We start from the raw sequence: 21,227 nt of genomic DNA on the forward strand, positions 1-21,227 counted from the left end.
CATACAAGCCAAAACCTTGGTTGTTGGCGTCATTAAGTAACTTCTAAGGGCCAGTAAGGGGCGGAAAGAAAAACATTTGATTCGATTTTTTAATCGCATAGCATTGAACTGCCCATCGTAAAAAAAAAAAAAGTTAACTCCAAACACAAATCACATGTCAAATTTGTAATAAATAATTTTTTTTGGCCAAATTAAATATTAAACTTTAATCACAATCACACGTTAATTTGTGATGAAGATGGCGTTCCATGTGATGTACGTCAGAAACGCGTTCGCATTCGTTCATAAGTTGACGTAAAGTGCTAGGTATTACTTAACATTATATATATACACAGACCCCAACCATGCTACTACTTGTAATGGTGGAGTTCCTCACTTTTTCTTTCACTCTTAATTGTGAATTTGTGAGTTATTATTGATTTTCAGAAATATGGCTTTGACTTTAAACTTTGTGAGAGAAACAAACCAGGTATTAATTCCTTCCTTTGATTATGTTTTGGGTAAACTTCATTCTAGTCTGATGTTTCTATTTTACCTTCTTTTTACATATTATTTTGTATTTATATATATTTATATTTTTGGCCGGGGTAGGTACTTTTTGAAGGAAATTCCTGTGTGAAGGAAGTGATCCTAAACAGGCCCCATAAGCTGAATAGTCTCAATCACGAAATGGTTAGTCGTCGAGTTCGCTCCTGTTAATTAGCTATCTCTCATCTATTTTCTCCCACCACATTATTTTCCTTTTTTTTTTTTTGGCTTCTGTACTTGGAATGTGTCATTTTTCTTTAAGAAAAAGACCAGTTGGTGGAAGCAACTTGGAGAACAGTAAATCATTTATTAAATGCTAAATGATGTTGACTCGGATATTAATCAATGATGACTTCTCTCTCTATTTTTCCAGGTAAGTCAGATGAAGGAGAGATTGACGTTGTATGAGAATGAACCCTCAGTAAAACTCATAATTTTAAAGGTAAATGGGCACTTGAAGATTTCTTGACCAATTGATATTTGGTTTAACCTTTTTTAAGTGGTTTTGTGCTATATAACATAAATATATATATATATATATATATGCAAGATGAGTTTTAATTTATCTTGTAAAATGTATAAATAATTTTTCAAACTATGAGCACAATTCTCCAAGTGGGGTTTGTGAGCCTCAAACAGTATTTATAGACTTCTCTCAATATCTTATTGATTAGACGTTGTAATTTATTTTCAATTTTAATACAGGCTAGTGGAAAAGGTTTCTGTGCTGGTGGTGACGTGATATCAGTAATTACTTCTTCCGTTGCAGGTAGGTCGTCCAATATTTACATTCAACAAAAGATAGTAATTTATTGTAGCGTGACATATTATTTTATGGAAAATGAATTTTGTGTGTGTGTGGGGGACTAATCTTCAATGTTCAAAGATATTCATGTTTAATATAACGGTGATTTGAACTAGGACACTGGACTTACCCAGCAAGCTTTTACAAGAAACAACTCACATTGGATCATTTGATAGCAACCTACAAAAAGCCAGTGGTGAGCTTGCTAGTCTCCCCTCAGATTATATATTTTCATTTTTAATTTCCAATCGTACAGTAAAATAGACATTTAATGGTTTAATTAATAATATGAAGGTGTTTCTCATTAATGGAGTGGTCATGGGAGGAGGAGCCGGTCTATCCATGAACACATATTTTAGGGTTGTCACTGAAAGAACTGTACGTTTTTTCTTTTCTTCTCTCACATTTGCTTCGATCTCGTATATTCAACATGTAGGAAAAAGTTAAAATATGATATCTGCATTAAATACGAGTTGAATAGCTCAGATTGAAAATTTTTAACTGATAACTTTTTAACAAAATAATTTTTTTAAAAAACTGAAATTAAGAGATTATCATTATTTTAAATTTTGTACACATTAAAATACCTTTTTTAAAATAATTTAAAAGAAATGTGGACATACGGTCCAAATTCTGGTGCTCACCACCCTCATCAGCACTAAAAGCACTTCCATTTATATAGAGTCATGAGACTAATCTTGTGTCATTTTTATTTAATTAATAAATAGGTGTTTGCCATGCCAGAAGCATCTATAGGACTCTTTCCTGACGTGGGTGCTTCATACTTTCTCTCAAGGCTTCCTGGTTATTTTGGTAATATTCTAATCTATGAGTACATCATCAACATTTAATTTTGACAATTTCTATACAGAAAAATATTATAATAAAAATTATATGAGCAAATTTACATACGCGTGATAATTATATTCCGTGATGCAATTTTCGTCATGCTTACATATCCCTGACCCCATTAATTAATTATTGATACACAATTTATAATATCAAGTTTAAGTGACATTCTCCTCTCCTTGACACCAAACAATTCGGGACTGGGTCAATTGCTGTTCTTCTTTCTCTTAGATCTTTTGCGTTCATGGCCCAAATAATTATCTATTACTAGCTTTCTTTGAAAAAAGAATCATGTCAGGAAACAAATATGGATAAAAACAAAAATTAATTAGATTGGTTTAATTATCCAATTTGACTTCATAAACACTGCAATTTATTGCATTTGTGATGCTCATTTTGATTCTCCAATCTATCTCATATGGTGCATAGCGGAGTATCTGGGATTAACAGGAAGACGTTTGAATGGAGAAGAAATGGTTAAATGTGGCCTTGCTACTCATTTCGTCCCTTCCGAGGTAATTAATACATAACATTATTGTGCTCCTCCACCATCTCATGAATATTCTCTTCTAATCCTCAAGTTGAACCTATAATAGTTTGACATTATGTATTTATTAGTAAAATTCACATCACTTTCCTCCGTGCAACAGAAGCTAAAGTTGCTGGAAAATGCCCTGCAGACTGTGACAACTTCAGATATTTCAACAATTACTGCATTAATTGATAAATTTTCTGAAGTAGCTCATCTTAAGGAAGACAGCCCCTTGAAGAGGTAATTTTGTGGGTTTTTTTCCTTCATATAGTCAGATTCCTTGCCAAACAATCTTTCAATAATTCCTGTTAGTTTACTATCCAATGCGCATGGCACATGTACTTAAATCTTTTCCCAGTATTTCATCACACACAACGATTACAGCCAAATTCTTTTGACAAATTGAACAGACTGGACACAATCAATAAATGCTTCTCAAAACCAACCGTGGAGGAAATTGTTCTATCCTTGGTACGCAGAGTTGAATTTAATGTTCATTTTTCATTCTTAGAAAAACAAATTGAAATCAGGATTTCTCAAACGAAAATTAGTACCTTATTTGAACAATGTCATAATTTTGGTAGGAAAAGGAAATAGAAGTTGATGGAGCAGAGAAGTGGATTGCAGATGCATTAAATTACATGCGTGAATCTTGTCCTACAAGCCTCAAGATATGGCTTAGATCAGTAAGCATATATTCGAAGATGTATATATTATTAAAAATTATATTCAAAAATTACAAATGAATCAAATGAATTAATGTGATTAGGTGAGAAAAGGCAGAGTACAAAGCATTGAACAATGCCTATCTCGGGATTACAATATTGCCTCCCATTTCTTTCGAAGAATTGTGAGCAACGATTTCTACGAGGTCAGAACTGGAACAGATTATACCACTTTAAAATTATTTAAATCTGCTGATAAGTCTTAGCTTTAATTTTCTTAGTCTTCGTTTGTTTACAAGACTTTTTGCCTTTGAACATAACAGGGTTCCAGAGCTAAGTTATTCGATAAAGGCAACAGGCCTCTGGTATGACATCTCATCTCTCTCTCTCTCTCTCTCTCTCTCTCTCTCTCTCGCTCGAGCGCGCACGCACACACACGCAATAATCTTCATTTGGCCCAGCAAAATGGCATCACAAATTCTGTCTTTAATTTGTGTCTCTTTTTTAGTGGAATCCTCCAAAGTTGGAGCTGGTTACCGAAGAAATGGTAAATCAATTCTTTGAAAAGGTTGAGGATGAGGATTGGGAGTGTCTGCACCTTCCTCGTAGATCAAACATAACCAGCAAGCTTTAGATTGAAGCTCATTGCAATACTTTTGCCATCCAAATCAAGAGCTTTTTGTCTGAAAGAAAGGATAATTTTGTTGGCGGGCATTATTAGTGGATTGTAATGTCATAAAATAAATTAAACCATGTAATAATTTGGGATATATATATATATCTTAAAGTCATAGAGTGCATGTCGTTGTCCTCCAAAAATATTTAGTATATAATTGTGGTCTGGTTGTATTACGCAAGTATCATTCAAATTCATAGCTTTACCTTACAACCTGCTCGTTTATCTTAATGTATTATGGCAGCATTTCAGCTAATGAATGTTAGTTGAATTTCGAAACATGAAGGAACACCCTTTTTTCATCAAAATCAAAAATATCAAATATTTCCCAAAAAAAAAATTCAAATCTTCATATCTCGAATAGATAGATATATGTTTGGCCCAAAAAAAAGAATAAATAGTATTATGTAGAGACACCCAACACTTGAAAAAACGAAGACTATTATGTAGAGACGCCCAACACTTGAAAAAACAAAGACAAAAGTATAGTTCTAAAGATGCATTTGGCCGTGTCTTAAAGGATTCTTAATTAATTAGATGGGCGCCAAATTGCCGGGTCAAATTATGTCGTCGGCTTGTCACACGGATGGTTTAGGGACAAACTGATTATTTAATTAGGAATATCTGTATGATATTCACATGACTAATCGTATATGTGCTTTGAATTGTTCTAATTAAGGAATCAGTTGTTAGAACGGCCAATAGGGTAGACCTCACTTATTTCTTCCATTAAAAGATCATTCATAGGATGAAATTTTATGCCTATAATTTTTTATGCGTTGCATAGGCCTCTTCTGCACTGTTTATATTTATATTTGAATTGTCCGATCCAGTTATATAATTATTTTCAAGCAAATCATTATTTTTTTCCAATAAATTGTTAATTACAATATATTGACATCATTTTGCATCTAGTTTTAAAAGTTGGTAAGAAAAATAAGGACCATATACATATGGGGGGACAAGTGGGCAACAAAAGATACATACTTCATTAGCCTTAAGTGGGTCCCACCGTTTCTCAGCCATGGACAACTCGTTATATGGTGACCTTCGCCAGCTTTATCTTCAACTTCCAAGGGTGTTTTTAGAGTAGTGATAGAAAAAATGGCGTTTTTCTTTTGGTGACAAAAGTGACCTAAGGCAATTACAAACTGAAAGCTAAGTTCCTACCTTGGGAAACTCTTTCCATCTATATCTTCTTGGAAGATTCTCATAATTTGATCCGGTGGGGAGTGCCAAATGACGCTTCTTTCTGGCTGTACCGTACTCATTTCAGCCAGGCGATCTGCACATGTATTGCTTTCTCTGTAAACATGCATAAATGTGACTTGCCAATCTTCCCGAATCAGACTATAATAAGCCTTTGTGATAATATATGACAGCCCGGCATCACTTTCCCTTGTGTGATCGATGTGATCAATAACTGTGGATGCATCACACTCTACTAATATTATTCTGAATCCCAACTGCCAACTTAATTAGTTTTATCCCTTCATAAATCCCCCCCGTCTCTGCAGCAACTATATTACACACTCCCAACTTTTTTGTAACGCCTCCCAACCATTCTCCGCGGCTCCCCCTGATAACTCCAGCACGCTATAGGTCTCTTAAAACTGCGGGTCATGTAGCTGCTGGTTCCTCCATTTCCATAAGTGCCAGCAGCATGTGGCAAATCTTTCTGCCCCTTTTCCTTCACGCTGCCTTCTCTGGTTGCCATTGAGGTTTTGTGTGATCCAATCTGCCCAGCTCTTTTCAAAGAAACTCCTTTGCCTCCCTCGGTATAGGTGTCTTGACTCATGAAGTTGATCTAAATCTTAAACGTTAAGTCGGCATATTTCACAGAACCCATAGAAAAAGTAGCTTTCATTTCATCTGATATTTTGCAAACATAAGTTAAGATAAAAGTTAATTAGTGTAATGTAATTTATGTTTGGATTTTTTTATAAAAAAAATCAATTCAACAAATTGAAACTTGTTTGGATGAGTAAAAGAAGTTTACATATAAAAAAATTAATTTAACAAATTGAAACTTGTTTGGATGAGTAAAAGAAGTTTAGATGTAAAATAACTGAAAAAGACATTAATTTTATTATATATATAATGTATATAATTGGATAATTTAAGAGAAATATTAAAATTAAAAGTATAAAAATAAAAGAGATAATGTATTATATATAAGAAAAAATTACTACCTCCATTTTAAATATAAGAAAAATTGTTCGGTTGGATGAGCAAAGGAAAAGCAACTTGTCTGTAACGCACGCACTTCACAGGGTTCAAGAGCAAAGCTATTTGATAAAGACAAAAAGCCCAAGGTAAACAACAGTGTCTCTTGTTCATTCCATCGAGTTTGTGCGATTTAAGTGATTCTCTCAACAAAAAAAAAATAACCAATATTATATACTATTTCTGATGCTAAATATAAGAACTATTTAACTAATTTGAGGAGATTAAGAAAATAAGTTAAGTTAGTTATTTGTAATAAATAAATATTTTCTTTCCTAAAATATCTTTACTAATCAAGTGTATTGACTAGAATTACTATTATTAGAAGGACCACCTTGATAAAAAATGTATCAATATAGAAAATAAAGTAGATTGAGGTCTTATATTTTGGGTCAAAATAAAAATCAAATAAGGTTTTATATCAAAGATCGGAGGTAGTATATAGTAATTTTTTTATTATTAATGTCATTTGATTAGTGGAATCCTCCAAAGCTTGAGCAAATTAGCGAAGAGATCGTCAATCAATACTTCATGAAGTTTGAAGACGAGAATTGGGAGTGCCTACAACTTCCTCACAGATCAAACGTACCCAGAAAACTCTTGATGATTGAAGCCAACTGGAAATGGAAAGGGCTTTTAATTTATCTCAAAAAGAATATTTATTATTATAGATTGTTTAGCATTATTGAATTGAATTATAATGAAGCGTCGTAAATTAATTAATGCCAGTAATTTGGTATTTGTAAACCTTCAACTTAGTTCCTGTGGCTGAAAATTTTCAATTTAATACGTGAGAGGAGTTAGGAAGTTTTCATTACTCACTAACCTTCCGATTCTTATTATTATTCTTCCGTGGGAGACAGATTTTCTTCATCATCATATATAAATAACAATAAAAAGGAATGAGTATTAAAACAAGCAAATAAATAAATAAAAACGTACTAATTCTGTGAATATAGACAGTCGGATCCCAAGATGAAGAGTCCAAAGAAATCCTCATCTTCTACCCATGTTATTGGTGAAAGCCAAACGTCTTTGGGGAATAATTTGTAATTAGTTTTGACTTTGTAAAGACTTAAATTGAGATTTGCAAAATAAACTAAACTGATTTTTATTATTACATCAGGAAGAGGGTTTGAACTTTGAACTTCTGCCTACGTACACCTTATTCTAACTATCCCAGCCAACATGAAGTAGCTAAGACGGATTATTTTTACACACTAAATGAAATTCATAACTAAGATTTATTACATAGAAATTGAAACACAGTTGCACAATGACAAATAGCTCACAAGACGATCCCAAACAACACTACTTTGATCTTGAAAACAAACCAAATATTGGATTGATACTAGTAAAGCCTCCATCAATGGCCAGATTATGCCCACTTACGTACTTGGATTCATCACTAGCCAAATATAGCGCAGCTCCAGCGACGTCCTCTTCTTGCAGATAAACCCCTTCAAGATTCGTATAAACACTACTAGAGAATCCATCACCACCTAGTTTAAAGAAATCTTTTGCAGCAACATTTGGAATGACATATGGAGACACACAGTTCACTCGGATCCCATATTTCCCAAGTTCAGCAGCTACGTTCTTGGTGAGACCCACCAAGCCATGCTTAGAACTGGTATAAGCATGAGTGGCAACCCCTCCTACACTTGAACAAACACTTCCCACATTTATAATGCTTCCTTTTCTTTCAGGAATCATAACTTTAGCAGCATGCTTGGTTCCCAAGAAAGGACCCGTTAGGTTCACGCTAAGAACCCTGTCGAATTCGCTCACTTCATTATCAGCAATGCTTGGCTTAGCTTCATCTATTGAGGCAGCATTGTTCACCATAATGTCAAGCTTTTGATCCTTAGAAATCGCAGTTTTGACCGCAGTTTCAACATCAGATTCTTTCGTAACGTCGCAGTGCACATAGGAAGCAGATTCCAATCCGATATCGTTGCATACTGCTTGCCCTAGTTCGTCTCGAATGTCTGCAACTATGACCTTTGCCCCATGTCTAGTGAAGAGCCTTGCCATGCAAGCTCCAATTCCCCCGGCCCCACCAGTGATTAATGCTACTTTCCCTTGCAATCTGAAAATATATCCACCACAGAAATATTTGCACATGAAATAATATAATAGAAGATAGCTAATTACAATATCTTAATCTGGAATATGATGGAAGAATGAGAAGAGAGCACAGAAACACGGATTGAAAAGCCATATGATACTCGGCGTTTTTCGCACAAAAGCCAAAAACAATTACACCCAGTACTCCAGTAGAGAATTCCTGACATATATACAAATTATTTCAACATATCATTTCGCGTTTGAGTGTGTACCTTGTGGCCTCTAGAGCTAGCTGTGGAAGACTTGCCATGTCTACGAGAATTATAGTTACAGACGCAGTATTTGATAGCTTCAAAGGGACTCTGAAATCTTGAAAGATGAAACCATATAAGAGCCTCCCTGAATTGAATAGATATATAACCACAACCATCTTAAGATGAAATTTGACAGCATGTTCGAGGAATTTTCCTCGTCTATTTTCGTCAGATGGTCGGTTAGATATAAATTATTTGGTTCTGTGAATTCTTTTTAAGTAAATTGTCAGAACAGCAATATAATAATGGCACCCGGGACTTATGGGATTTTAAGATCAATATAGCACGTGGGTTACATGGCACTTTGGCTTTTGTATTCATGTATATTGGTTCTACATTATAATTTAATAATATATATAGCTAAGTTATATAATTATTATTTTATTAATAGAAGCAAAATGTTATGATTTCTTAAGTTATAGCTTTCGGCAATGTATAAAATGGCACACGTGTTTTTATTCGATTTTAAGATCAACATATAGCACATGGATTATACGACACTTTGGCTTTCGAATTCATGTATATTAATTATTTAATTTATTCTTTGTTATATTTTAGTAATATATATATGTAGCTTCTTTTGTAATTATTTCTTCATTAGTAAAAGTAAAATGTTGTGATCTTGAAGTTATACTTTTCGGCAATATAAAATGGCACGCGTCTTTATTCGATTTTATGATCAACATAGCACATGGATCACATGTCACTTTGGCTTATGAATTCATGTATACTGATTATTTAATTTTATTCTATATTATATTTTAAGAATAAAATATGTAACTTCATGTATAATTGTTATTTCATTAATAGAAGTAAAATGTTATGATATTTTTCATTGTTGGACTCTATATAAACCTTTTTTTTTTGGGCCAAAGGACTCTATATAAACATATCATCAACGCATAACACAGTAGATGAAACGTTGTTAAAATCTGCAACTCAGGGCTTTAATTTCGAACGTAAACTAAAGGATAATGATGCAACAATGATGACATGAGAAGATGATAAGTTAGAACACATGGCCATGGGTGGCAATTTGATCGTCCTTAAATATTTCTTCCTTTTTTTTAATTCATTCACATACATGCTGAATGAATTTTAAATATATGGTAATTTTAAATAATTCGTAATTTATTGTTTATCTAATACACCCAATCAGATAACACCTTGAATTTGGTACTATTTCTTCTTCTTCTTGTTTTTTTTTAATAGAAGCTATGCAGGCTTTTTGAGATTTTACATTACAAGTCTACGTTATAGTTTTATAAAATCATCAATTCGACAAGCTTATTCATACGTGTCAACTTAGTTTGGATATTTGGTACTATTTCTTTATTGTTTATATAAGTCGGCCATTATATGATTATTATCAGGCTATTTTATTTTATATTTAACGATCATGCTCTAGTAAAAAAAATATTTAAAAATTATGAAAGCATATAATAAGCCAAAACCTTCGTTGTTGACATCAATAACTGAGATTCAGAAGTTTTGAATTAACCAAAAACGCTTTTTTTAATGAAAAATAACGTGGGCCAAATAATCAAAACCGGTAATGAGCCCTGAAAGCATTTGTTTCAATTTTTAAATAGCTCTGAACTGTTAATCGATTAAAAAAAAAAAAAAGTCAACTTTAAACACAAATCATGTGTTAAATTTGTATTTAAAAAAATTTAACTTTGATCACAATCAGAGGCTAAATCGTGAGGAGCACGCCGCTCCATGTGATGTACGGCAGAGACGTGTTCCCATCCCTTCACAAGTTGACTTAAAGCACTAGGACTCCTTAACATTCTATTCATATATGCACATCCCAACCATATCATTAGAGTTCTGCACTTTCTCGTTCACTCTTGTTGAGAATCAGTGAGTCATTAATTTCCTGAAATATGGCTTTGACATTAACCTTTGTGAAAGAAACAAACCAGGTATCAACTTCTTCCAATGAATTTTTGTTTTTTTTAGCAGACTTCTAATCTGTCGTTTCTATTTCCCCTTCTTTTTACATACCCTTAATAATTTCTATTTCCCCCTGCTCCAAAGAGTTTGAAAACTAGATTATTTTCCTTTTTTAAAACTTATATATCATATACAAATATAATATAAAAAAGATTGAGATTTTATGTTTAAAGTCAAAATAAATTTTTGAACTAGCTCTTATATGTTTTTTCATTTCATACTTTACCATTAATAGAAATCGAGATAATATACGAGAGTGAGAGGAGGCTATATTGAGCAAGAAACATTTTGATATTTTTCCCAAAAAAAATATACTTTTATATTTTTTAATAAAACATTTTTTAATTTGTACTCCTCCCATTGCCTTTTACAAGCACTAGATGTCTAGATCAATAGGCCAGATAAAATGTTGAATAATAAGCCGTACATAGTATTTTATATTGATTTTTTTTTTTGTCGGTGTAGGTACTTTTCGAAGGAAATTCCTTTGTGAAGGAAGTGATACTAAACAGGCCTCATAAGCTGAATAGTCTCAATCACGAAATGGTTAGTCCAGTTTGCTTCTGTTTATTAATTAGCCATCTCTATTCTATTTTCTCCCAACACATTATTTTCTTGGCTTTTTTTCGGCAGATAGGTCAGATGAAGGAGCGATTGACGTTGTATGAGAATGACCCATCAGTAAAACTCATAATTTTAAAGGTACATGAGAAGTTGAAGATTTCTTGACCGTAATCGTTCGTTATTTAGGTTTATTTTTAAAAAAATTTCGGGTGCTGGTGTAATATATGGAAGAGTTAGGAAAACTATAACTCCATAACATAGATAGACTTTTCTTAATTAAATTATACTCTTAACATCGTACTGATGTCTTATGTCTATATTAAAATTAAAGTTGTAATTATATACAAAGCATTTCTGTTCTCTCTCTGTTTTTTTTTTGGACTGAACGTTTCTATTCTATTTGAATGCAGGCTAATGGAAAAACTTTCTGTGCCGGTGGTGATGTGATATCAGTAGTTACTTCTTCAATTGCAGGTAGGTAAAACGTTTAAAAGTCAACATTTTTTTTCTATGCTGCATAAGGTTAAAATAAGCATGTTACTGTTATATATATTGCGTGGCTGTGTGTGATTAATTTTCATTCGAAGTTCAAAGATGTTCGTGTTTAAAATAGTGGTGTGGTTGGAAATAGGACACTGGTCTTATGCAGCAAGCTTTTACAAGAAACAACTCACATTAGATCATTTGATAGCAACCTACAAAAAGCCAGTGGTGAGCTTGCTAACCTCCCCCCAGATTATATATTTTAATTTCTAAGTTCTAATCATCTGAAAGAGAAATTTAATGGTTTAATTAATAATATGAAGGTGTCTCTCATTAATGGAGTGGTCATGGGAGGAGGCGCCGGTCTATCCATGAACACTAATTTTAGAATTGTCACTGAAAGAACTGTATGTTTCATCTTTTCTCCTTCTCTCTTACATGCTCACTTCGATTTTATATATTCGACATGTTTTACAAGAAAGTCGAGTTATTTTGTTCAGGTGAAAAATGAGTTATTTTGGAAATACCTTCTTACTACATTCTACTTTACTGTGAAAGGATTTAATGATAATGTCTGCGAGGGGAAATGTGACAGACGATTCACTTTTAAGACAATTTTATTGCTTCAACTAAGTTATATTGATTCCAATAAATTTAATAGAAGTAACTTATATCTAAAATTGGAAGAAGTAAATAAATTTCAACTTTTCAAAAAAAAAATTGTGCTATGCATATTTTCTTCTGAGCGGAACACATCCTTCATTAGCTATTATACATGGTTAATAATACATAATTAGTAACTAGTTAGAGTAATATTGATATTTATATTGAATACAATTTATTGTGGTCATTAGACTAATCTCGTACCATTATTAATTTAATCAATAGGTATTTGCTATGCCAGAAGTATCTATAGGACTTTTTCCAGACGTCGGTGCTTCATACTTTCTTTCGAGGCTTCCTGGCTATTTGGGTAATACACTAATCTATCTTTCTGAGTTTCTGTCTAGTACTCCATTATCAACATTTAATTTTAACTGTTCGATGCAGAAAATATTCTAATAACAACTATACAAAACAAATGATCCATGTAATCGTGGCTTATATAGATTTTATCATTCTTATTCAAGCAAATATGCTTATTTTGATTCTCCAATTTACATCACATGCATATATAGGGGAGTACCTAGGGTTAACAGGGAGACGTTTGAATGGAGCAGAAATGGTTAAATGTGGCCTAGCGACTAATTTTGTCCCTTCCAAGGTATACATATAAACATATATACAATTTACCCCTTCACCTGCATATAAATATATATATGTATATATTCTCTCCCACAACATGAAACTACAGAATAATGCGGCATTATATATTATCATCACTTTCCTCCATGCAACAGAAGCTAAATTTGCTGGAAAAAGCCCTAGAGTCTGTGACAACTTCAGATATTTCAACGATTACTGCATTAATTGATTACTTTACTGAAATAGCTCATCTTAAGGAAGACAGCCCCTGGAAGAGGTAATTTTGTGATTATTCTGTTTCTTAATATATACACACTTTTCTCATAGCGCAAGACACAACTAAATGATAGCACCAGCAAATAAGCTGAATTGTTATGCATATGAATTAATTATGATAGTGCTTCTTTTGAATATATATGCTTGTGCGTTTTTCCCATCTATTTGATTTGCTTATCTTGCTTTATATATATATATATATATATATATATTAAATGCTTAGGATCATAGTTAATGCACCACATGTGGATGAACAATAAACCAATATTATCAGTCACAAAAAAAGTAGGGATTTCATTGCCGAACAACTTTTTTTTTATCAATTCTCTTGTTAGTTTACAGTAAAAGTTCATTTGACAAATTGTGCAGAATGGACACAATCAATAAATGCTTCTCAAAAGGAACTGTGGAGGAAATTGTTCTGTCCTTGGTACGCATAGTTGAATTTGATTTTTCATTCTTAGAAAAAAGATCAAAATGGGGATTTGATTTCTTGGACAAGAATATCTTGTTTGAATGTCATAACTTTCGTAGGAAAAGGAAATGGAAGTTGATGGAGCAGAAAAGTGGATTGCAGATGCATTGAATTCTATGCGTGCATCTAGTCCTACAAGTCTCAAGATATGGCTTAGATCAGTAAGTACATATACTATGATGTAGCACTATATACTATTAGAAACTGCATTAAAAAAAATTGCAAATTAATGAAAATGATGAATTAATGTGATGAGGTGAGAGAAGGCAGAGTACAAAGCATTGAACAATGCCTTCATCGGGAGTACAATATTAGCTGCCATGTCGCGCGAAGAACTGTGAGCAATGATTTGTATGAGGTCAGTATTAACTCCAGTTCTAAATATAAGAATCATTTTGTATAGTGTGTAAAGGTCGTATAATTTAATTAAAAAGAAGTATCATTAACGTGGTATAGTTTAGTTGTCAAACTGTCCTCTTCACCGCGTGTCCATAATTGTAAGTACCAAGGTATCATGATTATATTCTATTGTGGCAAGCTTTATTTGATTTGAATAAGCTTGGATTTTATTGCAGGGTTCCAGAGCAAAGCTATTTGATAAGGACAACAAGGCCATGGTAAGACATCGGAGAGAGATAGAGGGTTTAATTAGCTTTCAATGTTTGTTTGATTCTGATTGTAATATTGCATAACAATTTTGGTTGATGTTACTTATGTGTTGGGTGTTTTGATTAGTGGGATCCTCCAAAGCTGGAGCTGGTTAGTGAAGATATGGTAAATCAGTGCTTCCGGGAGGTTGAAGACGAGAATTGGGAGTGTCTGCAACTTCCTCATAGATCAAACTTACCCAGCAAGCTGTAAGTGAAGCCATGCGAAACAGTTTTGGAAAGGCCTTTTCACCTGAAAAAGGATATTTGTAATACTTGCATGGGATTAATGTCTTGGATGTTGGGTTTATTATTTTAGTCTTGCTTTAGTTAATAATATTGCACAATTTAGCTTGGACTTGTCGTAGTCGAAAGCCCACATGAATTTTCTAGAATTCTTTTCTAGGTGAAACTGTTAAAGCTTCTGGGCCAAGTGCTGGGTCCAAAACAGGCAGGCCCGGATTCTTGTTAAGCAGAAGATAACCAAATTAAAGAAATGTTTAGATAAAAATCAAACTATAATTTTAAAAATTAATTTTATATAAAAATAAATATGTGAGATAAAATTTTATCTCAACTTATATAAAAATATTTAAAATTTTTTTTTTTTGGATATCCAAACAACCCCTTGTATGAGGTCAGAATATTACAAATACTGTCAAAATGGAATTTGGAAATGTTTTTGATTTTACACTATTGCCCCTGATTTGAAGGAAAAACCTTGACACAATCGGTATTTCAAAATTCTTTTTTAATTACGACATTGTTCCGATTGAGCAATCCGGACCGCTCATTCACACATTCAATCACAGCCGTTCACTGTTTTCCACATTAAGCACCGTCCTCTTCCTTTGGTCCCTCCTTCCTCCTTTCATTTTACGCAAACCGCACCCACTCCAACTTAATAGCACAATGAACATGACAGAAAAATGTCAGAGTGGCGGAGAGGTGGTCACCACCGACCTAAGGTCATGTTTGGTACGTGATATTATGGAGGTTGGTGCTAGGATCGGTATTAAGATTGCCTATTTTGTGGTGTTTGGTAGGAGGAATTGAAGATAACCTGGGACTGGGCAATGTCACAAAGGTGGGATTGTTTAAACCCACCATCCCCCGGTAATGGATTTTCGGTGCTGGGATTGAAAATTTTTGGGACAAAAGTACCCTCACCTTTAAAATGGTTTCGGCGTCCGTCTCCTGCGTTGTTGCTGCCGTCCCTATCGCACCTCCTCATGTCGTCTTCTCCTCTCTCTCTCTCTCTCTCTCTCTCTCTCTCTATATCTTCCTTCCACCGTCGTGTCCAGTCGCATCAAGTCATCTAAACCCCTAATCAATGAAGCTTCAAACAGCCACTGCAGAACCAGAATGACAAATCTCACCAAGAGGAACAGCAGCATAGACATAGAGAAAGAGACGTGACGACGGTGGCGCTGGGAGTTGACGGAGAGAGGCGATGACGCACAATGGAAAACGGAAAATCGAAAGAGTGGCAGAGGATGGTGGGGACGACGGCTAGAGATGTTGTAGAGCAACTGGAACAGCGGCGGATGATAGAGGTGACGGCCACAAGGCATGGGGCGGCAGAAATGCGAGAAGATGAAGGAGAAGAACGGCGATTCCATTCTCACCAATAGTGTTGGAAGTTCAGGCAAGGATATTTTTGCCTTCTCACATTTCAGGTCTAATTATAAAATAAAATTAGTGAAATAATTCCTTCTAATTACTTCATACCAAACATAACCTTCATTCCTAATCCCAGATCCAATCCCAATCCCATTTCCAATCCATTAAAATTAAATCTACGTGCCAAAAAGGGCCTTAGTTCCAGACAATCTGCTCCAACTCTGCCGCAACCGTGGTTCTGTGTTGATTGGAGCAAGGCAGCCGAAAATGGAAGGAAAAAGGAGGGAGACGGTATTTAGTCGGAGTGGAATCTCTCCATGGCTTCCCTCATGATTGGATATTTCAACAAGAACAATAAGATTACCTTGGTCTTTGAACACAAAGTCTCTATGTCAAAAATCATCCTCCTCTCTCATGGAAACAAAGGCTCGAGATGTGCATAACTGATACAAGATTGTAGAAGGGCTGAACTGAATTGAAAAGGCCAATTCTTTTTTAATGTAAACAACGATGCCTTCTTTACTCAATGGAGGCGCAGTGGAGAAAGGGCTCAATAGAGAGATTTCGCACCGATTTGGATCCATCATTTGGATGAGCTTAACTATGGTTTGACAGAGCCCCAACGTCAGACGCAGTCACATTCTAATTCCTTCACAAATGATGAGGGCGCAGTATGCTTTAACATTATACTCCTCCGATCCTTAATATAAGACCCATTTAACTAATTTGATTAGATTAAGGAAGTTAGATAAGTTAGTTAATTATAAGAAATGTGATACGTTTTTCCTAAAACACCATAATCATCTTTCTTAATACCACATCTCCCTCTTCTACTTGATTATAGTTGAGGGAGTACCCATAGGGGTAATTTAGAAAAAATTGATAAATATGATAAATGGGTCTTATATTTAGGACCAAAACCAACTCAATAATTAGGTCTTATATTAAGAACTGGAGGAGTATATAAAGATGCGAATGCTTGTTCCTCTAACGGTAGTGTTTATGTTTAATGTTATATACATTCCTTATTCTTAATTACTACTCCCTCCGTTCCTTATTATAAGAGACATTTGGTGCTTATAGCATGTTCCTATATATAAGAGACACTTAAAAGTTATCTCTACTTTTTTGTGTTGATTTCCTATTTTACCCATATTTATTGTCTCCAACTCACACTCTCTCTCCTTCCCACTTCTCTTTTTTTTAATAAATTACAATTGTTCTCTCTCCTTATTAATGAGGGCATTCTTGGAAAAAAAATTATACTTTTTACATATTAATTGTTCTTAACTAATTTTAACTGTTTTTTTTATCAACGTAATTCGGTTATTCGTCTCTTATAATAAGGAACGGAGGGAGTACTTCCGATCCTACTTATAAGAGCTAGTTAGTTAATTTAAGAAGATTAAGAAAAGAAGTTAAGTTAGTTATTTGTAATACATAGGTGTTATCTTTTCTAAAATATCCTTGCTAATCAAGTGTATTGGCTAAAACTATTATTGTTAGAAGGACTACCTTGAAAAAAATACATAAATATGAGAAACAAAGTGGACTGGGGTCTTATATTTAAGATCAAAATAAAAGTCAAACAAGGTCTTATATTAAGGACCATAGGTAGTATAACGGTAGTTCTATTTTTGCTCGTCACTTATTTTCTGGTCTATGGCTTCAATCAGTTTAACCTATGTCAAAGAAACGGGCCAGCTTATTTCTCTTCTAATATTTTAATCTTTTATTTGTTTCTATATGTCTTCCTTTTCTTCGTACATTTTTATGCTATCTTAATTTTGTTGACTATACACGCACACTCAATGAATGAGACCTTACTTCTGAAACCTATTAGCTAGCTTGAAGTGGCTAAAATTGATTATTTTAATTAATAGATTAAACAAATTGATACTGAAATTTATTACATAGAGATTGAAACACAGTAACACAATAAACAAGATGATCCCAAACCACACTACTTTGATCTTGAAAACAAACCAAAAATTGGATTGATACTAGTAAAGCCCCCATCAATGGCTAAATTATGCCCACTTATGTACTTGGATTCATCACTTGCCAAATATAGCGCAGCTCCAGCCACCTCTTCCTCTTGCAGATAAACCCCTTCAAGATTGGAATAAATACTCGAGCATCCATCATCATCTAATTTGAAGAAATCTTTTGCAGCAACATTGGCAATGAAATATGGAGACACACAGTTCACTCGGATCCCATATTTCCCAAGTTCAGCAGCTACGTTCTTGGTGAGACCCACCAAGCCATGCTTAGAACTGGTATAAGCATGAGTTGCCACTCCTCCTACACTTGAACAAACACTTCCCACGTTTATAATGCTTCCCTTTCTTTCAGGAATCATTACTTTGGCAGCATGCTTGGTTCCCAAGAAAGGACCCGTTAGATTCACACTAAGAACCCTTTCAAATTCGCTCACTTCATTATCTGCAATGCTTGGCTTAGCTTCATTTATTAAGACAGCATTGTTGACCATTATGTCAAGCTTTTGATACCTAGAAATAGCAGTTTTCACCGCGCAGTTTCAACATCGAATTCTTTTGTCACGTCGCAGTGGGCGTACGAAGCATATTTGGATCCAATATCATTGCACACTGCTTGCCCTAGTTCGTCTCGTATGTCTGCGACTATGACCTTTGCCCCATGTCTAGTGAAGAGCCTCGCCATACATGCTCCTATTCCCCTAGCCCCACCTGTGATCAGTGCTACCTTCCCTTTTAATCTGCACACATATATCCAAAGGGTCAAAAGTAACCTTGAATTAAGTATAATGTTTTAAATAACAATTTTTCTTGAGCATTTTCAAATCTCTTCTCATTTTTCATCTTGCCTCACAAATTAACAAGTTAAAATTTCGGAAAATGACAAGTTGATTTCGAGTTTTACCAGTTCTTTGTTTCATATATATTATAAATCCGGGAGTTCGACACTTCATAGGGATACTATGTGAACAAGTTATTTCACTAAAAATCAATTGTCCATTTACGAAAAGGAGGAACTTATCAAATTCATGAATTTTATTAAACCTCCGACTTTGCAACAGATTGATCTGATAGATAAATGAGTTAATAAATTGACAAACTGAGTAGGATTTTAACAAGTTCACCTTGGGTTATAATAATCAAGATGACTAGATAGTGATTTTATTTTGTCTTCTGCTTTCGAATAATCTTTATAGTCATGTAATAAATAAGAAAAACCCCACAGCAGTTAAAATACAATTCGGAGAATTGTTCTAGTTAATGCTATATGTCGTACGATGAATCAGGAAAGAAAATAGATTAAAAAAAAGAAAGAAAGAAAGAAGAGCCATATGGTTTCTGTGTGTGTGTGTGTGTCCGTGTGTGTACATGATTATACCTTGTTGCCTCTAGAGCGAGCTGCGGAAGACTTGCCATATCTTGCAGAAATAACAGATGTAGTAGTATTGATAGCTTCAAAGGGACTCTGAAGTATTCTTATTTTGAAAGATGAAACTATCTATGAAAACCTCCCTAACTTTAGTGCATATATATACACACAACCATCTTAAGATGAAATTTGGCATCCTCTTCGAGGAATCTTCCTTATCTATTCTTATCACGTGGTCGGTTAGAGATAAATTGTTTGGTTCCAAGCATCTTCACTGGGTCTTTGAATTTGATTTAAGTAAATTGTCACAATTTTTCTCTCGAAATAATGGCACACTGGTGCTTAATTTATTGGATTTTAAAATCAATATAGCACATGGGTCATGTGGCGCTTTGACCTTTCTATTCATTTTAATTTAATTTAATTCTATTGTTTTAATTCTTCTATTTACCACTTGATGAAATTAGTGGATTTCAATTTTTTATTAGTATTTTTAGTTTACCAATTATCAGTATAAACTTTTTTTTATTACATCAGTATTATAAACTTTTATTGTTGAATATTAAAACAATTTGTTTAAATATTTTGTCGTTTGCTGTTTATTTTTTTGTAAAATCATCAAATATATTTTGAACAAATTCACGCATCACGCTCCATAAAATATTTATTTTCAGTTTTTCATAATTGAAAAAAAATTCTATGAAATGTATAGTGATTTATTTTATTTACTATATATGTACATATTAAATTACATTTTAATAATATGATATTATATGTCTAGTTTCTGATTACAACACCGCACACACACACACACACATATATATATATATGTGAAACATTGTTAAAAATTGTAAACTAAAGGATAATGACGCGACAACGGTGACATCAGAATAAGATGACTGGGTCAGAAAACAGGGGCGGCAGCAGTTTCATCATCTTCCTTAAATTATTTCTTACTCTTTTTTTTTTAATTCATTCATGCCTAAGATGAATTTTTTTAAAAAAAAAATTAATGAGCTTAAGCAACAATATTATATATAAGATCATTTACAAATGTAAGACCAATGGCATTGCTTTTTTTACATGTCCAGATACAGCTTTATTTTGTTAAATTAAGAAAGTTTGGAGTTCATATATATTGTCAAATTAGGATGGTCAAATCATCATAAAATAGATGCTCAGGTCATGGAAATTTTAAATGATTCGTGTGAATCGTTAGTACATGTCGTCGATGAAAAGTAAATTTGTCATATATATCCAAAATACTCAATCAGATAACATGGAAAAAATAATCAACAATCGATGAAATATATAGAAGTCAGATAATAGGAGTCGATCTTGCATCGTATGATTATTATGCCATTTTATTTCTATAAAATTCTATTTTGATTTTAATATATTTATATAATTTGTAAATAATTTATTTCAAAAATAAGCATTAAGTATCATATTTAATTTTGTTTAATTGGAACTGTAGAGTTTGTTTTATAATTATTAATCAAAGTAACAGTTGACTCTCATATATAAATGATGACCTTTATCATATAAAAACCATTTTCCTAAGAGAAATATTTTTATATCATTACTACTGTTTTTTTCCATTATTTCTAATGTAAATGTCGTGAAGTTTTGTTGGTTAAATTTGATTTCGAACTTTGTCAAAATCATCAGAGTCAATTTTTTATATGCTTAATTGTTGGCGTGATTAAATGATGTAACGCATATGAATAATATGCCAATAAGCAGTAACGAAAAGTTTAGTTTAACGATTATATGTTCTGGTCAAAAAATTATTTAAAAATTATGCAAGCATAACAAGCCAAAACCTTGGTTGTTGGCATGAGTAATTGGGACTAATAAGTGTTTAAATAACCTCTTAGACAGTGGGCCGATAAGGGCAAAAGAATTTAAAAAGTAC

The 21,227-nt window shown here is 33.4% G+C and overlaps 3 protein-coding genes and 1 pseudogene across 3 annotated transcripts; 2 read left to right on the top strand and 2 right to left on the bottom strand.

The window, feature by feature from the left end:
* Positions 1-1,621: 1,621 nt before the first annotated feature.
* LOC114725780 (3-hydroxyisobutyryl-CoA hydrolase 1-like) lies at positions 1,622-6,418 on the top strand. Its single transcript, XM_028912341.1, has 8 exons — positions 1,622-1,711; positions 2,062-2,146; positions 2,612-2,697; positions 2,833-2,954; positions 3,125-3,185; positions 3,299-3,400; positions 3,484-3,585; positions 6,329-6,418. Exons 1-8 carry the CDS (start codon positions 1,622-1,624, stop codon positions 6,416-6,418), a joined length of 738 nt encoding a protein of 245 aa, XP_028768174.1.
* A 1,174-nt stretch (positions 6,419-7,592) lies between these two features.
* Positions 7,593-8,661, bottom strand: LOC114725781 (secoisolariciresinol dehydrogenase-like). The gene is made up of 2 exons (XM_028912342.1): positions 8,624-8,661; positions 7,593-8,373 (listed from the first exon to the last, which is right to left on the bottom strand). The coding sequence occupies exons 1-2, from the start codon at positions 8,659-8,661 to the stop codon at positions 7,593-7,595; spliced, it is 819 nt and encodes a 272-aa protein (XP_028768175.1).
* A 1,893-nt stretch (positions 8,662-10,554) lies between these two features.
* LOC114725782 (probable 3-hydroxyisobutyryl-CoA hydrolase 3) lies at positions 10,555-15,370 on the top strand. Its single transcript, XM_028912343.1, has 15 exons — positions 10,555-10,593; positions 11,090-11,174; positions 11,262-11,326; positions 11,599-11,662; positions 11,820-11,899; positions 11,995-12,078; positions 12,560-12,644; positions 12,850-12,935; positions 13,072-13,193; positions 13,562-13,622; positions 13,727-13,828; positions 13,924-14,025; positions 14,243-14,284; positions 14,403-14,524; positions 15,028-15,370. Exons 1-15 carry the CDS (start codon positions 10,555-10,557, stop codon positions 15,368-15,370), a joined length of 1,482 nt encoding a protein of 493 aa, XP_028768176.1.
* A 2,530-nt stretch (positions 15,371-17,900) lies between these two features.
* LOC114725783 (momilactone A synthase-like) lies at positions 17,901-19,356 on the bottom strand (annotated as a pseudogene).
* Between the last annotated feature and the right edge of the window lie 1,871 nt (positions 19,357-21,227).

The sequence above is a fragment of the Neltuma alba genome, unplaced genomic scaffold, assembly GCF_004799145.2.
Source record: "Neltuma alba isolate B1F8T4 unplaced genomic scaffold, ASM479914v2 tig00012277_pilon, whole genome shotgun sequence".
NCBI classification, from domain to species: domain Eukaryota; kingdom Viridiplantae; phylum Streptophyta; class Magnoliopsida; order Fabales; family Fabaceae; genus Neltuma; species Neltuma alba.

What these genes read in the sequence shown, in the direction of transcription:
- LOC114725780 (XM_028912341.1), top strand. Translation starts at nt 1,622, where the DNA reads ATGAAGGTGTTTCTCATTAATGGAGTGGTCATGGGAGGAGGAGCCGGT. An exon ending in GGGTTGTCACTGAAAGAACT is followed by an intron (nt 1,712 to 2,061) that starts GTACGTTTTTTC and finishes ATTAATAAATAG; the next exon opens with GTGTTTGCCATGCCAGAAGC. An exon ending in TGAGCAACGATTTCTACGAG is followed by an intron (nt 3,586 to 6,328) that starts GTCAGAACTGGA and finishes CGCACTTCACAG; the next exon opens with GGTTCAAGAGCAAAGCTATT.
- LOC114725781 (XM_028912342.1), bottom strand. Translation starts at nt 8,661, where the DNA reads ATGGCAAGTCTTCCACAGCTAGCTCTAGAGGCCACAAG. An exon ending in CTAGCTCTAGAGGCCACAAG is followed by an intron (nt 8,374 to 8,623) that starts GTACACACTCAA and finishes ATATATTTTCAG; the next exon opens with ATTGCAAGGGAAAGTAGCAT.
- LOC114725782 (XM_028912343.1), top strand. Translation starts at nt 10,555, where the DNA reads ATGGCTTTGACATTAACCTTTGTGAAAGAAACAAACCAG. An exon ending in TTGTGAAAGAAACAAACCAG is followed by an intron (nt 10,594 to 11,089) that starts GTATCAACTTCT and finishes TTGTCGGTGTAG; the next exon opens with GTACTTTTCGAAGGAAATTC. An exon ending in TAAAACTCATAATTTTAAAG is followed by an intron (nt 11,327 to 11,598) that starts GTACATGAGAAG and finishes ATTTGAATGCAG; the next exon opens with GCTAATGGAAAAACTTTCTG.